The sequence below is a fragment of the Dipteris shenzhenensis genome, chromosome 3 (assembly GCF_047967505.1).
Source record: "Dipteris shenzhenensis isolate YYH24624 ecotype China chromosome 3, Dip_SZ_1.0, whole genome shotgun sequence".
Lineage (NCBI taxonomy): Eukaryota > Viridiplantae > Streptophyta > Polypodiopsida > Gleicheniales > Dipteridaceae > Dipteris > Dipteris shenzhenensis.
The window spans coordinates 45,819,900-45,838,326 of NC_141598.1; the positions used below are offsets into that span (position 1 = coordinate 45,819,900).

The 18,427-nt window shown below is 39.4% G+C and overlaps 1 protein-coding gene across 1 annotated transcript in view; it reads left to right on the plus strand.

Annotated features, from left to right (window-relative positions):
* The first annotated feature begins 1,849 nt into the window (after positions 1-1,849).
* OGG1 (8-oxoguanine-DNA glycosylase 1) overlaps positions 1,850-18,427 on the plus strand; it is a 42,818-nt gene continuing 26,240 nt past the window's right edge. The window contains 1 exon segment of the mRNA XM_087372356.1: positions 1,850-2,086. Coding sequence (XP_087228482.1) covers positions 1,850-2,086 — 237 coding nt within the window.

Sequence of the window (18,427 nt, forward strand, 5' to 3'; positions counted from 1 at the left end):
TTGTCTAGCACATACACCATTCCTCCAATGGCCACCCCTCGTAAGGATTTCCACAATTTCGTGGCATCTACTCCTTACTAGTACAAGAGGACATTCAGGTGGACATTTCTAAAGAGGATTCAAGAGAAAATATAGAATGGTCCTCCAAAACAAATTATTTAGTGCGAGAATCCATGGAGGGTTCATCACATACAAAGGAGACTCATAGAATTCGTAAACTCGACTATACTTGATGAAAAAAGCTCTATGGAGTCTTGTAGATGGGTCAGAAAAGAAGCCAGAAAGCGAACGAGAGTTGGAACAGGGAGTCATAAAAAATCATGCAAATGACAACACAACCCCTTTTTGGGAAAAAAACAAAAAAAGTACCTTTTTTTCCAAACTATGGAGACAAAATACACAATTTATGTTAAACATCTTTTTCAAATAGCTACTTTTATGGAAAAAACATTACTTACATCTTACTCTAAAACCTAAAAACGTCTAATATTATGAATTAGTAAAAGTTCTCTAACCTATAATTTGGAAAACATGACAAATTACAAAGGAGAAGTAACTATTCTAGTCAACTGGGAAAGTCCTTGTACCTTTTTCTTCAAAATATCAATTATTTTTTGGTGCTTTAATTGTACAAAATTTTTTAAGTCAAAACCATACACAATAATTTCTATAGCTTGCAATTTTTAACTTTTCTACACATTGATGAATTCCACTTTTCTTTTCTTTTATTTTTTAAAAACATCTTTGAATCAACTTTCCATTGAGTACTTTTGTTAAGAGAGTTTTATACAAATTACTTCCATACAAGTAACAGCATTGCCCTCAAGTATAAGCTTTGTACCAATATATGTTTCCAAACTCCATGTTATATGTAATGTGCTATCCATAAACCTATAGGAATGCCTTTAGGATCCCACACCTATGAGCCTCCTACTTGGGCTCTGATATCATGTTAGAGTTGTTGTCTTCATGACTTATAATTTATTTTTATAAACTAGAAGTTATATTTTTTTGATGGCTTAGATTGAATAAAGTAAACTCAAAACTTACTACCATCTAAATATTGACCATTAGGTCGAAATGACAATAGATTGTATTACTTTCTTCTCTAAACTTTGACCATTTAGATAGGTTAGTTACTATCTAATTCTAGAGATATTTTAAGTTTCAATAAACCTCTTCTATGAGCATGGACTCCATATACTTATTTATCTTAACATGAAAAATATGCTCTAATTCAAATATTGGAATGAACTACAATGATTGAGATGAAATTTTTTAATTTATTATAGAAAATAAAGTATATTTTGGTAATTATAAGTAGAGGATGTATTATACATTTCATAGTCATGCATGAATTATTGGTAGCTCTTAAAATATTGGATCCTATCATTGACTTTGGTTTTGACATTTTTTTTGTTTGACATGAAAAACAAAAAAAATCTCACCTTTAAACTAGTAATATGTACATTTTTAAAAAAAGTTCAAAAGTATACTTAGTTTGCAAATTTATGAAATTATTTCTCTTTAATGTCACCAAAATATTGTAAAATTGGTTAAAATTTAAAAGTAGCAAAAAATCTAGATAATGTGTTGCAAATGACAACTCATGACTCATTGTCATTTTTCATGAGTCGCTATTTTGGTAGCATGGACACAGAAGAATGACAAGGTGATAGGAATTATTGGAAGAGAAATCGAACCAGATTATTTTCATCATATTGATGTGAAGAAGTCTGCAGTGGCAGAGAACTAGAGGATCTTGGAGACGTTATTCGGACTATGGATGAAACACTCCAAGGCAATATTGAAGCATGAAAGTGAGAACCTTGGCACTTTTCTCAATTAGATGCAGTTGATTCTAAAGCAACTACATGATCTTGATTCTGGCGTGGAAGCAGAAGATAAGAAGGCCATCCTTCTGAAGGCACTACCATCGAGATATGGTGATACTGAACGAACTGTCAATAGAGATGATGATGCAGACTATTTGGATTGTGTGGGATTACTACTAAGCAAGGAGAAGCGTGATGATTTGCTCCATTCCTATGGTGAGACAACTTATACTGCCAAAGATAAGAAAAAAGTATCAAGATTTTGGTGATCAAGATTGGGCTTTTAAAGTTTTTTGTTTGAACAGAGATTTGAACTGTGCAGGTTTTTCATAAACACGTAGTTTTTGAGATGATCTTGGCACTTCTTGAGAAGATCATGGAATAATGATGTTTGGTTCGAAAATTTTTTGGTCCTTTTTTCTACCTACTCTACCTACTAACAAACATGAAACACAAGAAAGAATTAAAAAAAAAGAGCAAGTATAGAGCAAAATAGAGTGTTTTCTTCCAAAAAGGGATTGCTTGTCATCCCAATACCTTGAAACATCAACAAAGGTAAGAGCAAGAAGAACATAAACAACACTCTCCCTCTAATGTTTTATATAGTTGAGATTCTAGGTCTCCCATGTAGGGCTAATAGATTTGTAAAGTGATTTGCTCTCCCTCTAGGGTTTTATATAGGTGAGATTCTAGACCTTGCATAGTTCCATCACTGGGTTTACTTGATATCACTCAAATCACCTTCATCACCTCTCTCTCCTATTACGAGATTGCGCATGGCTAGCTTATGTAGGATTGAAGTTGTGCTTGTATCGTGTATAATTTGGGTGTTTGCCTTCAGCATTAGCTGGAATACCCTATTAATTTTGTTTCGATGGGTAATAATCTTCAATTTGCCACTTCCATGCATTCCTTAGGGATTTATTTTGTTGGGTCTATTTGAGAGATATTGTCTTTGTGGCCACCCTCTCCTTCTTTGACCTCTAGACCCTCGAGATTGCAATCCTTCTAAATTTTTCTCTTGCCCATCATTTGCATGTCCTCCTTGCCTAGTCAAGGAGCACCTTGTCACCCTTTAGCCATGGTTTCCCTAGTAGAATGAGGTACCCTTCTTTTCTCTCCATTGTGGCCATAACGAAAATGTGGGTTTGATGTAAACATTCTTTAACATGACCATGAGCATGACCAACCTTTGATCTACCATTCAAATTTTGAACGGTGAGGGCTTCAAGATCTTGAGCTTCATCCTCTTTTGAAATTCATTTGATGTAAATTTGATGCCCAAGGGCCCATCAACTATCACTTCCTTGACCATATATTTTTGAACCTTGACATCAATTACAAGTACCTCTTTGACCCACATCATTGTTTCAATCATTTCAATGTTTGATGCTAAGGTGGGATAGGGTTGCTACTCTGCCATCATATTTTGGAAATTGGGGAGCTATTCCTTTAGTTGGTGATCAAAATTATCATATTTATCTTGCAAAAGTTCTTCTAGGCTATGTTGATCTACACTTCCTCCATAGTTGAGTTGGGTCTTCATTGCCCCCACTCACAATTTCACATTGTTTTGCTTTGTTGATTGCCCTTTGAGTTGTCAATTTGACTTTTCTACCACTTGCATTCATGAGTGGTTTTTCTTCTTCAGCTCGTGGCTGATCTTTGTTCTCATCTTCTTCTCCTCCTTTGAGAACTACTACTCTTTTGGCTTCTTTGGTTCTTTTTGGGATGGCCCTTGTGATGAAGTGACTCCTATTGAGTCCATCTTGGTTATCACCACACTTGCTTGACATGTGAAAATGCCACATTTTGCAACTACCATGATTGTTGTTCCCGCTCGTTGCCCTCGAAATATTAGAGGCAAAATTTGGCATTGGAAGGATCTATTGGAGACATAGAAAACATCTTTTCATTAGGCATCTTGGGGCTATCTGACATTGAGTTCTATTTCTTCTGTATTTGCAAAGTTTATAAGTACAACCTATTGCCTGGTGACCTTTGATAATGGTCCCTCACTTTGACAGTCTATAAATGCACCTAGTGTAGCTCACGTGGAAATGGATTCCCAAAGAAGGCCACAACTTGTTAACTCCCACTCAATTTTGTTAGGTGGGTGTTGAGCGAGAACACTCTCTAAAAACCAAGTTTTTCTGTTGGCCCATCTCAAGAGCAGGCCCACAAGAATCAAATTGGTTTTCCCTCCAAAGCCCACATGCATGAAGTCAATTTGAAATCTTGTGTTCAACCTGGTTTGCAAATCACCACCTTCACATAAAAAAGCTCTAAAACAAGGTGATAAAACCCTACTTTTAATGAATTTTTAAATGAACAATAGCTCTAGATGAATAGTAAGAAGACTAAACTTAACATTTTATGCCATTTGAAACAATAATGACCTTCTTACCAAAGTCAACTACCAAATACAAATGAAAAACATGGAAGGACAAAAAATGAACCATGTCCTTTAGAGCTTGTTCATGCAAAGGGAAGGGTTGCAAGCCAAAAATTTGAATTTGGGTTCACTTGGAGGGAAGACCTGGTTTTTTTGCTGAGCTCAAGGAGCAACCAGTTATAGGGACGGGCTGTGCTCAAGCAACAACTAGTTGCCAATAGGGACTGGATGGCTTGCACCACCCCTCCCACGTGAACAAGCTCTTATTAGGGCACCGAGTTCATGTACATACATGCTGCTATTTCTAACAGCCAAGAAAGTCTGCTATTTCTAACAACCAGTTGTTACCGATAGGGATGGGTTGTACTCACAACAACCAGTTGCCGATAGGGACTAGATGGGTTGCACCACCCCTCCCACTTGAACAAACTCTTAGTAGGGCCCCAAGTTCATGTGCATACATGCTGCTATTTTTTACAACCAAGAAAGTCTTAGAAAACTCTATTAATTTAATGATTGGAGGAATATGGTCGATTGGATTAAATATCTTTGCACCATTCTAGTGTGACAAACAAAAATGAACACATAAGGTGTTGTAGTTGTAACACACTGTCCCAAAAACTACTTAGTGTCAAGTATAATATGTTACATAATATAATAAAAGCATAGTTTCTCAAAGTTGCAATATATTGGATTCACGGACCAAAAAATTTTGTACATTTCAAAAGCAATAGAAAAGAGTCTAAACTAAAACAAAAGCTACCCTCTTGTCCTCTCCTCTCCTCTCCGTCGCTTTCTCCCCACTCTCGGGTGGTCTGAACTCCATAGCCTAGCCCAAGGGGTTAGACCTCAGATTGGAGTTCTTTACAAATCAACCTCACTCAATTTGATCTCTAGGAGGCTCCTCTCTAATTGTCGTTTTGCTCCAGGTTTGATCTCTAGGAGGCTCCTCTCTAATCGAAGTTTCTACTATTGCAGACTAGTTTCTACATCATCAAATAATCAACCATAACTTTTTGAAGTTTGCTCAGATCACTTCAAAGTAAGAAGAAAGTTTATTCTTTGGAAGATAAGCTATATTTTTTCCTTTTGGGACAAAGACAAAATCGCTGTCGTTTGGCCATGGTGAAAGTCACAAGCAGAGGGGGTACTAGCAAACAGGAAGAGTCACGATGACAAGAAGAACAAGGAGTTGAAGAAGAGCAACAAGAGAGAGAACAAGAAGAGCAGGAAGAGAGACATCAAGAAGAGCAAGAAGAGAGACAACAAGATGAAGATGAGGATGAAGAGGAAATATCGGAGGACCAAGGCAAAAGATAGGAAGATGTCCCAAGGCCCTAACAAAAAGGTGTCATCAAGAAAAAGGAAACACTTGGATAAAGAGCAATGGGGGAGGCACATATAGGAGCAATATGGGAGAGGATTCTTGCAACTCAATAGGCAAGGCAACATTTGTTGCCACTAGCATTGCAAAACAATGTTCCAAATGTTCTAGCATCGAGAAGGTCAACTGGTAGAAAATCTTTACCACTAAGGGGTGGGAAAAATAAGCCTTGCAAAGGTGGCAAAAGTGGAGGTAAAGGTGGACGTGGAGCAAGGTAACACCATAGGAAGCTAGGCATCAAAACTCTTTGAGAGATACTCAAATACCAAAATAGCATAGAACTTCTCGAGAGCTCCATTTTCTCCCTTGGTTAATGAAATCATGGAGCAGTACAAAGATGGCTTATGAATCCAAGCACTTGCCTTGTCTGCCTTGCAAGAGTGAGAAAAAATGGCTTCAATTACTCTTTTTGAGGATACATATCTATGTGCTATCCATGCCAAGAGGGTTGCTATCATGACCATGGATATGCAACTAGCAAGTAGGATAAGAGGCAATGATGCACCCCAATAGCCTAATGGCTCTAAGCATAGCCCATAAAACCCCTATATATATATTAAAAAGATTAGTTGTAGCCCAATACCACACTAAGCCATGCCAAATCCTCTAAGAGTAGGAAAAAGCATAGCCAAGACCACCTCTAGGCATGGCAAACCACCTAGATGCATGGAAAACCACCTATTATGCATAACCATCATTGTTTCTCAAGCCCTGATAACTATTTTTTCACAAGTAGGCATTCCCTTTAGGTGATGCATGCATAGATTGCAAAATAGTTACAATAAATTATTTAAAAAGGGCACTTTGATTACAATTGCCACTGGGAAGAGAAGGAAAATGACAATTGCCAATGACATCGACATAATCATTCTCTTGGCTACATTTATTGTGACAAGTACCTATGTGCATTGCATTGATTGCATTTTATTTTTTCAATATTTAACTTGCCCAATATCTCTCAAAGTTTGGCAAAAAGGGTGGGGAGGGGTAGGCCATCAACGAGATGATAATGAAAAGTATATAGCAATTTGAGAAGTAATGAAAAAGTATGATGCAAAGTACGCAATAAATTGAGATGATAATGAATTGTATATGTATTATGACATTTCTATGTATACAAATCCGGTGCTATAAACCATAATTCAACGTGATTTTTTGCATGAATTTCTTTTCTTTGGTCTTCACAAAATTTTGCATGATAGCTTCTCTCCTCAAGGGTGCCAACATAGTTGGTTATTATGAGAGTGTACCCACACATATGGTAGCACCTATATCAATGACTGCCAGAATTCTTCCTAAAATTTTGAGCCCAAAGTCCAATAGTGCCACATCTCACCTTACTAAAAATGCATTTGTGTGTTGTGTGAATAAAGGAACAAGGGAAATCATCTTTGATAGTGCCCTACACTTCACCAATTTTGCCTTTCGGTTTGGCTAAAAGTTTGAGGGGATGCATTAGGGTGTCCCTCTTAAACAATTCTTTGTAATGTGTCAATGAGGGGTCCACACCTATGTGCTACCCTTGACCCCTATGTTGCATCCCAAAACTATTGACTTTGAAGGCAGCCCAAAAATTGCAAACAACATTGTTAATTCAAGATCATTCAAGTAAGATTAGTAAATCAAAAAACATTGTAAAATCACATTAAACTACAGTCTCTTATGCATATTTTGCATCAAAGCCATATTTGTTCAATGCGATGGAGCTCTTGTTCTCATCAATGTGAGCTAATGGAGAAGATGATGATGGCTCTCCAGAGCCTTCAAATCATTTCACATTTGCCTACATCTTGTTCTCCACAGATTCTTGCAATTGGAAAAAGTAAGCCTTTATAATGTTTTTTTGCTTTGATTGAATCATTTCTTCCCAAGTTCAAAAGGTGGTTCCTCTAGAGAGCTAATATGTGCTAGATCTTTGGGTTGTTGCACACCTTGCCCTTCAAAGTCTGAATTTACATGACTCTCCTAAGCAAACAGTATGCCCAAAACTTCATCTTTCCTCATCTTAAAAATAAATTAAATGTTAATTAAGAAAAGATATTGTCTATCTTTAATCACAACAGGAAGAAAAGTCTCAAACTATTAACATAACGGTTAACAATACGCCACCACTGGTTAAGTGATGTGATTTGATGGTGAACAATGGCAAGTCCATAGAGCCAGGATTATGTCTTGAGCTAGATGGGCCCAAGAGGATGGTAAAAGAATGAGAAGGGAGAGTGGTATAGAGAGATTAGGGTTGGCCCTCCCTTCAAAAGGTGACTTGTATAAAAGGCCAAATGTTTGACTTTGGTCTTCATTGTTGTTTGCACAAGTTTGAATACAAGCTCCCTCTTCTCTTCCAAGAGAGTGTTTTGGGTGTTCTCTTGTTTCCATTGTAGTGCCCTTGTGGTTGTCACTCTATCCCCCTTCACTCCCTTCTCCTTCTTCCCTTCCTCCTCCTCCCTTCTCCCTCCTTCTCCCTCTCCCTGACCCTCTTTCCATTCCCTCTTTCTCGCGTGAAATCACATTGCAGCAATTCGGAGGCTGCTTGAGTGACACTTGCGGATGGCTCTTGCTATGCATTGCTCCCACAAGGAGTAGCCGGGAGTGGAAGCTCCGTCGGCATATCTTCAACTACCCCATGACACGTGCTAAGACCCACACTACATTTTTAGCACTACTATCGAGGAATGAAGGTATGCTTTTGCATTTACACTTGCCTTCCTTTGATATCTACCCATTGCACAAGTCTTTAAGCTTAACTTGGAGCTTGTTAGTGGAGTTATAGGAGAAGAAAGAGGGAGGAAGTGAGAGGTTTGGATGGAAAAGTAGGAAAACTATTTTTTTTGGTCAGAAAGTCATTTTGGAGCATTTAAAGCTAGTTTTTTATGCTTTTTAGTGTTTTGAGTTGGTAGGAAGATAGTTTGAAAGATTCCTAAGGTGTGTGTGAGGTCTAATCACCTAAAAAAACAACAAAAATAAGGATTCTTGCCAAGTTTTAAAGTAGTTTTGTGTCTTAGAACTCACCCTTTTTGAAATTTTGCATTTTGGCTTTCAAAAAGTGTTTTGTTTTCAAGTTTTTTCCATTGAGTAGGTAGATTAAGTAGTTTAGCATCCCCCCATCACAAAAAAACATGAACAAAAACTTCCAAATCTTCACAAATCATCAAAAACCAATCTGTAAAACTGCATATTCCTATCCCCATGGGTCGACAATAGTGCTATCCTGTCGATCGACGCCAAACCATATCTCGCTGACCCATGCCAAATTGTATCCCGTTGGTCAAACTTGTGTTGACCCGATGCCATAGCATTATCCCGCCGACTTCCTATCCTATCGGCCATTCTATCCCGTTGACTCGACACATGTTAGTACCTAACCCATCGCCCAAATTAATTATTGTCAGTCAACTATCCCATCGGTCAAACTTGCATTGACATTGTGCTATAAGGCTATCTCGTCGGTTGTTGCCATAGCTCTATCCCATCGACCGTTGCTTTAACTCCATCCCGTCGACTTGCTATCCCATTGGTCAAACTTGCATTGACTCGATGCCATAAGGCTACCCCACCGGTCGTTGCCATAACTGTATCCCACTGACCTGCTACCCCGTCGGTCATCGCAATAGCCCCATCCCATTGGTCATTGCCATAGCCGTATCCCACCGACCTGCTACCCTGCCTGTCGTGTCGCCATAGCTCTATTCCATCGGTCGTAGGGATAGCTCTACTGTGCCAATGAACACATGATCTTAATATCATGAAGAGTCCTACAAGATCATCTTGAGCCTAAAGATAGTGCCTCAAATACCATCTTGCCGACCTCCATACCTACCTTGGCATCCTTAGGGTCAGTAAGCTCAAAAGTCAATTCTCACTTATTGCAAGAACTACCACCAGCTGAATTATCTAGCTCGAAAGAGTCCATGAGTCAAGATAGAGACACATGGGTGAACCTTCCAATGTTAGAGCCTTAGTAGCTCTGGAGTCCTGCCCCATTTACAACAGCAACTACATTAAGGGAAACCTTTTTCAATATCATGGGAAGGTTTGGATTGACAGTCCTAGTAGAGTGGCTAAACCCATTTGCTAGACAACAGACTAGGGCAATGCAGAGGCTCAAATGCCGGCCCAACCACTGATGTCAGAGGCCATACTCAGGGAGCCAAATCCCACAATACCTAATGGCAATCAACCCCTGTCATACCAATTCTTTGGTGATAGACAATCCTACGGGGAGGGATTTGGACCCACATCCTCACAAGGGCCTCAAAATCTAGAAAAAAGAGGGTAGAGGAGTAACCTTGAAGGCTCACAATTAAGGCCCTCCACCTCAGAATCCCCTATGATGCCTCCTTGGTAGAAAAGCATGGGAGATATTCCCGACCCAAGAAGTGCTCCATATAGGCCTATGCATACAGGGAACACACCACTCCCTAGAGGACCTCCAGTCCAACTTGTTAGGCCCAACTTGACCCAAGTCACAATGCCAATGCCTAGTGGGCTTGGATCCTCCCATCCCAACCTTGTGCCATCAAATCCATGGAACCCTTCATCAGGACCACTAATTTATGGGATATCACCCACCATTCCACAACCTCCTCCCATATCACAAATGTTCCTTATAGACGAAGCTATGAGAATCCTAGTGCAAGCACTACAAAGGGGGGCCACCGATCCACCAATGTTTCTAGGATGGGATACCAATCCCTCAAGGAGCAAGCCTATCATAATCTCCAAGCTAATCACCAAGTTTATAGAAGAAGGAGACCTAGTCTCCCATGTTGAGAGGTTTGAACAAATCTGTGACACCTTTGGTGATATCGGGGATCTAGACAAGGTCAATGCTTTTAGCTTGAGCCTTGATGGTAAGGCTGGACAATGGTTTAGAGGCTTAAACCCTGAGGAGAAAATAAATTGGGACACATTGTGTAAATCCTTCATTGTGGGGTTTTTCCCCAAAGGTCCTAAGTGAGCCCGCTTAACCAACTTTATTCAAGGTGAAGCAGAAGGACACTAAGTCCTTAAAAGACTATATCACTAGGATTAAGCATCTGAACTCGCAATGTGAACCCCATGAGAGGATGAGTGATGTGCAGCTTCTACCACGTTTCCTCATAGGGCTATGGGATGCTAAGCTACATGATCATTTGTTTCCTATAAATCCCACATCGTTTGAGCTATGTAGCAAGACATCGATACACTTAGGGGATAACATGAGGGAGATGCCACAATTGGATAAATCCTTTGCTTCCTTTGATATGTCCCAAATAGCACATGCTTCAACCTCAGAAGCAACTAGGGATACAAGCATGACGCCCAAAGTGCTCAACATGGAATAGTTGGCCACAAATCTATAAAACAAGTTGAGCCAACAAAGGAATATAGAAGCACCAAAAGATGCTCCTAGTAACCCCCATCTCTTTCCACAAAGAGATAATATATGGTGTGGGGTGTGCATTGGAGATCATCCCACTCAGGAATGCCCTCGTCTTAGAGCTAGGCCAACACTCTACTGTGCCCATTATGCTCGTTGGGGAAATCATGATACATTCCAATGTCATTATCCTAGGGTGATTCCTCAACCCATGTATCAACAAAGGCCACATCTACCATTGCCTGCACTGCCCAATCAGGCACAATTGGCAATACAAGGAGCCACATCAGCCAATCAGGGGCAATTTAGGGCTCAAAATATTCCATTACCTCCGTCAGTACTGGGACCTCAACCACCACCACTACCACCATGAATTACTCCCTTGAATCAATTATTGGTGGAAGAGCTACCTAGTGATTGGGGAGACGCCAGACCTACCTTCAATGGATGCAACTATCCCCAAAATGGTGATAATGCAAATAGGTCTAGCATTATAAGTCACTACATTATACAAGGTGACCAACACATTCCGGTCTACCAGACGGCATCGATTCCTCATAAAATGGGAGATAGGAACAACTTGACCAAGGCACAACCCATTCAATGCCATATGTGTCAAGGGTCACACCCTGCCAATGGTTGTCCATATAAGGGGCAATCTAAGCAGCCAATCACATGTGCACCAGCGTCTAATACGCCATCGCCATTGTGCACTGGGTGTGATGTGGACCATCTTTTTAAGGATTGCTCCATGAGAAGGCCATCCAAGTGCACAAGCCTTAACTTCTTAAGCATTGAAAGAGGCCAAGTGTCATCACAGTACCCTTAAATGTAACCACGAGGTTGCAAGCTAAAGCCCTTAATAAAGAGCTTCGCAAACAAGCCAAAAGGGATAGAGCTAGTATGTCACAACCTAGAGATGCAACTGAATCAGCACGAGTAAGCACCAAGGGTGTAGTGAAGATTGGGAAGGGAAAAAACAAGGTCATCATCCAAGATGGGTCGGATGAAGATATAGCCTCCCTACCAACATCATCTTCCTCTGATGATACTCTCTCAAGTGGTACCAATAGAAACAACCACTCATATGAGGCAAATGAGGCAACAATAATGGCTTCAACCAATGGCCAAGCCACAACACCTAAGGGTCACAGTGAATATTCCAACCCATGGGTGGGGAAACAAGGTTTCCCTGAGGCACATAATTTGGCACACAAGTACCAAGAGGAATGTTAGCAGAGTCTCAAGCCAAGCAAGAGTACCGATACAATATATCCTAGGCATGAGATAAATGCTCAAGTCTCAAAAGCCTTGCAAATACCTGAAAGGGTAGAGGAAGAAGGTGAGTCATGCCCTTGAACAGAGGGATCCACCCTAATGCAATGGATGTTTGAAGAAGAGTGTGCCTTGCAACAACTAAAGGAGGATGACAACATGTCCTTTTCTAGCTTAGAAGAGTCTAAATCAATAGGCATCGAATCTATGATTGGTCCTCGAGGCATCGTAGGATTAGCCTCGTTCCTGTCCACTGAGATCAAGATGCGCATCGCAACACTATTATGGGGTAATCCTACTCTATGGAGAGACCTATTGGATTGGATGAATGGGCAAATAGTGACACCCCAACCCACAAATCCTGATAATGTTGAATCTCCTAATCATGCTCAAGACCTTCCAAGGGTGGAAGTCAACAAATTGAGCCAATATTTTGAGAGTGATGAATCGAATGCAGTGATACCCATCTCCTTCCATGATAAGAAAGCTATGGAATTCTTAGAGATGGAGGAGAAGGTGTTAGCATCATCACGAAACAATGTTGGTAAAAGTGGGGAAGCCCCGCCGACCGAGAGAGTACTTCCTTGGTAGTTAAATTAGCTGATGGATGCACAGCGCATCCCATAGGAGTACTCAAGGACATTAAAATCAAAACCTATGGTCTCACATATCGGGTGTGTCTTGTTGTAATGGATTTCCAAACAACCCTGAGTATGAGGCCATTCTAGGGAGACCTTTCTTACATATGGCAGGATTGATCCATGATTGGCGCTCCAACAACATTTATCTAAGGAAAGATCAGCAAGTCGTGAGGGTTGATCTCCGAACATGGAAGGCTCACACTATGTCCAAAAATCTATTTGCAGCTCAGTTGGATACCACTGATAGGTCTATGCCAGTACAGCTAATTAAAAAATATGGGAAAGAGAATAGTGAGAAGAGTCTTGATGAATCATGGCGTGCTCCTTTACCAAAACTAGAAGACGCAATTGATTGGATGCATTCACTGGCGGCAATAGATCCACGAACTAATGAGGGCACTTAGATGATGTACCTTGATGATGAAGAACTTAGATCCATTACACCTTTTTACACCATAAGAGCGGTACTACCTAATCAAATTGAATTAGGAATTGACAATTACCTTGATCCTAATGAGAGAGATATGAGTCCATCTCAACTTTGGGTAGAGCTAACATCAACAGGTGCAACATGTGTTGACTACAGGCCATGGTAGATGGGCGAGCAGCAGGCTACAACCTCATCTCTTAGGAGACATTAAAGCATATCGGTTAGGTACGCCTTCAAGTATGTGATTATGAAATTCAATCCATAGAGGGTACCTATATTAAGGTTATTGGTCTTTTAATGTTAAATGTTTCCTTGGACAATTACATTGTGCCTTGCAAGTTCTTTGTAGCTCCAGCAGGTACCTTAATGGAAGCTGCCATTCTTGGTAAAAGTTGGATCCAAGACACTTACAAAGGGTTATTTGGTGATGAATCATCCCATCACGATGCACCAATTGATAGCCAAGGATCAACATCAGCAACTACTTCCACTCCCCACCTCGACAAGGACGCCACCAAGGAATAAGAAAAAGACAAAAGGCAACCAAGCAAATATGGGTCCGAAAGGATCTATTGACGGCTCAAGGATACCTAGAGGGTGAATCATATTTTTGGATTCCAAAGAAACCTCAACATATGAAGTTACCCCCTCCTCTAAACATCAAGCCTCACCATCACCAGCCACCCCCTCATGTAAACAACAAACCTCAACATCAAAGAAGAAGACATCACCATCCAACAAGGAAGGTACATTACTGATGGGTTCCCACAAGACTCCTCGAGGGGATATTACCTTGGCAACTCCTACATATGGGTACCCAAGCCTTGCCAAAGTAATCAACAGCCCATCTATGCTTGCCCTAAGCCTAAATGTACACTGCCTCCATCGCAAAAGCAGGAATGGAGCCCAAAATCTATCAATACAAGAGCATCAATGAGTGCAGATGCACCAGTAGTAGTCACACAAGAACCTCCTCTGCAAAGATGCCAAGACAACAAGAACCTGATTGCAAGCACCAATGCAGAAGGATTATACGCAAAGTTACACAAGAACCTACCAAGATGAAAAATGAATCCACATTGGGAGCCACACAGGAACCTTCCTTACTAAGAAGTTTGGCATCTATCATCAAGGAAGCTACGCAAGAGTCGGCCACACAAGTAATTCCCAACACAACGGAAGCCACACAAGAACCTTCCAATGTGAACAACGAAGTATCTTCATCCTTGACAACTTTCTCAACTAAAACTTGGGCTCAACAAAAGCAAAAGATGTTAGAGACATTGTGATCCTACTCACACTTGATACATCAAACATATCTCACTTTATTATTACAATGAGTATCATAGAAGTGGTAAATCTAAGAGATCGCAATGTTCAATGGTGCCTGACAACAAAAAACATGCCAACAGTAGATCCACAAGAACCTACTTCTAAAAATGGAGTAGCTCCACAAGAACCTACTGCTGCAATCAAGGATCTCAAAGAACTTCAAGCAACATTGCTGCCCATGGGATGACAACTACTCGCCAACAAAGATCTCCAGGTATGTCTTAATGATGTTCTTTCCAGGTAGGAGTCACAATTGGTCAATATGTCACTACACTCACCTGGTACTAAGGTCATCTAGGTAAATAGGAACTCAGTTCCAAGTGCTAGGTCTAAGTGTGTCCATAAAGAGCAATAAAGTTATAACATGTGGAAGTCCTACCACTCTGCTCACATGTGGAAGTCCTAGGTGACAATAGGACTAGGTGAAAATAGGCAGTCAATCCTCTTCAGGTCCTCTACATGGCACACTTAGTAAATCACAAGTACATCAGCCCAAGGGCTCCTTAGTCAAGAAGATCAGCGACAAACACTATGGAAAGTCAATACACCAAGTAGCATCAACAACAAATCCCATTAGCAAAGCCAAAATAGAATAGGGCATTGACTTATGCCTAAGTCATCGTTTTGAAATTGAGTTCACACATGGAATGACAAGTGGTTCTATACAAGCAGCTCTCGAGGATGCATTCAACTCTAGGGTGAAGGTGATTACACCAATATGGGTCTGGATGAGTTTCTTGTGACCATCAAAGCATTTTTCACATTCCTTTACTAACATCGCCATTAACTATCTAACTTCTACTCATCCTCTTTTCTTTATTTTTCTTTTCTTTCAGTTGTAGTTTAGAAACCTTTCCTAGAATCCCCTTCTATAAACCTCTTCAGCCATAGTCCTCATTTTAGGAGTTTGTATGGTGTATTATCAGACTCCTCTCGATTTGATGACTCAGACAGACAAGTGGTGCAACAACCTTATTCGGCTCAAATACTTCTAAGCAAGCCCTTGATGAAATATAATCCATAAAATGGATTTTGAAGGCACTTCAATGTACAATAGCAAGACAAAGTATCATGCACAACTCTGGACGTTCAAACATATTATTCCAAAGACATGGTATGATGAGAATCCATTAGAAGTACCACTCAAATCAAATATGGGACTTAAGAGGAGCATGAGAATGCACTTTACTTACTCTGCTAACACTAACACCACTAGGATCTTACATCAATCCCTACTAACACCTTCTTCCTACTAACTTACCCCTTAGATTTCTCTTGTTCTTCTTCTTATTCCTTCTTGAATGGTCACAAGTAAACTCGGCTCACTCAAACCCTGAGGTGCTAGCTCTAGAAGGTGGCCATTGAGGAGTGGTGTATGTGCTAGACAAAGGAAAGTGTTGGACAAGTGACGAGTGCAATAAAGGCTACACTATGTCTCAAGGCCTTTATATATGCCAAGGACTCCTTAGAAAACCACTAGAAAGTAAAAGTTGACTTTATAATCAATTTTGTTTCATTTCTTTGGTAATTCTTCAAGCCTATTTAAGGACACAAAATCACTCTAAATCTAATCATTAAAAAAATTGGGCTATAAAATGTAAGAACCAATGACATTTCTCCTAAAGTATTCAACATTTCAACCAAACAACAAATGATCAATACATGAAAGTTTTACATTCACAAGCATCGCCACATTCAACACCTATTAAATTTTACAAGTCTATTCTGAGACATAAAATTGCTCTAAATCTAATCATTGAAAAAATTAGGCAATGAAACATAATAACGAATGACACTTTTAACTCAGCCTTGACCTGTTTGGCATAGTTAGGATTTATTTTGTACCTTTATTATCTAATGGGTTTAACATCTGACACTAATGGAATTCTATATTGACAAATCTCTTGGGGGACCCCTTTCAAATCTATATAGCTCCAAGAAAAAACATCCTTGCATTGCATGAATAACGCTTTGAGTGCTTGAATATAATCAACCACATGAGTATTGATGACAGCGATTTTGGGCTCCTCTACTGACCCCAAGTTCAATTCTTGTGTTGGTTCTTGAAGCACCAATACAAAACTAAGAAGAGTGATTGTGAGTTATGACTTAGCCATCTCCCTTTCAACTACGATATCTTTAGTGAAATTTTTTGGATAGAGATGTTGTTGTTCAACTATTTTGTCATCCTTGATTTTCTATTTTCGTTCAACAACTAGCTAGAAGAGGTCAAGCCCCCTACTAGTAAGATCTTTTAAGTTCCATTAGTCAAGATTCAACATCTTGGGGGAGCTGATCGTAGACTTCTATATCTTTAAGTTTGCAACTTTTAGGTACCTTATTGGGATTAGTTGGAATCTACACCTCCTTTTCCCTAGTTTTAATTGTCATCAACTCAGATCCCCAGTCATGTAACACTTTTGCGCCTTCAACCAGGGTCTCTATGGTAATAATGGGTAGCCATTTTCTTCCATAGGAATGACAAAGAAAAGAATTCATCGTTTCTAACATGGAAATCATTGAAAAAGGATCAAAAAACAAGTTTAATGCTAAGAACATGCCCACGATTATCATGCTTCAGAATCAGATAAACAATGGAATAAAGTCACAAATTGAGATCAATAGATTATTTGGTCAAACTTAAGGTTATTTTAGATTGATTTACATCTATTGGGGATATGAATTCAAGATAGAAAGATTGGTCCAGATAGCACCCAACGGTCTTAGCAAATATTATGATCAGTTTGTGACAACAATAGTAACCAAGGATGCTCACCCTTAGCAAAGATTATGATCAGTTTGTGACAACAATAGTCACCAAGGATGCTCGACGTTGAAATCATGTTAGACATGCTCATGAAAAATTTATGAAGAGGAAAGAATATAGGTTCAAGTATCCATGAAAAAGATTTTTCTACTACAACCACAAACTTTCAAAGAGGATAAGGTAGAAATTAGGCAATTCATGAAAATATAGTAGTTTAGTAGTTAGTGTAAAGGAAAATATTCTCATTGCCCTAGTCATTTGGGATGATAACAATAATAAAAATTTGAAACTTAAGTTTTCAAATATTTTCTAGATAAAAATATTAATGTGAGTCATTAAAAAAGAAAAGAGACCAAAATTCCCAACAACAACGTCAGTAATTTTGACGACAGATGAAATCAATGAAACTAGTTTTGATTAGGATGGAGTAGGGTTATCATTGAATGTTATCGATTTCAAATTCAAAGATGTTATCATTCTTGAGAATCAACTAAACAAAGCAACAAAGTCACAAATAGAGATCAATATAGATTATTTGTTCAAACTATATGTTATAGTAGATTGATGGACATCTAATGGATAGGAATTCAAGGTAGAAAGATTGGTCTGAATAGTACCCAATAGCTTAGCAAAGATTATGATAAGTTTGTAACAACACTAGTCACCAAAGGATGCTCAACCATGATGTCATACATGTTGAGAGTTGTGGTGCCATGAGCACATGTAGAGCAAAGGTATGAGCAAAGGGAAAGCTGCCACATGGCATGGAGAAGATATCCCACATGTGAGCAAGCAAATGGATGTAAGTACCCTCACCTATAAAAGGGAGGTTCATTTGAAGTAATTCAATCAAGCACTTTGCACTATCTCAAGATTCTCTTTATGAGTCCAAGTTAATCTATCTTGGAACCTAATTGACTTGAGATACATGTCATGAGCACTCTCTTCATCATGCTTGCACTTAGGTTGCATCCTCCGTAGGTTAGTGTTGTATTAGGATGTTGTCTTA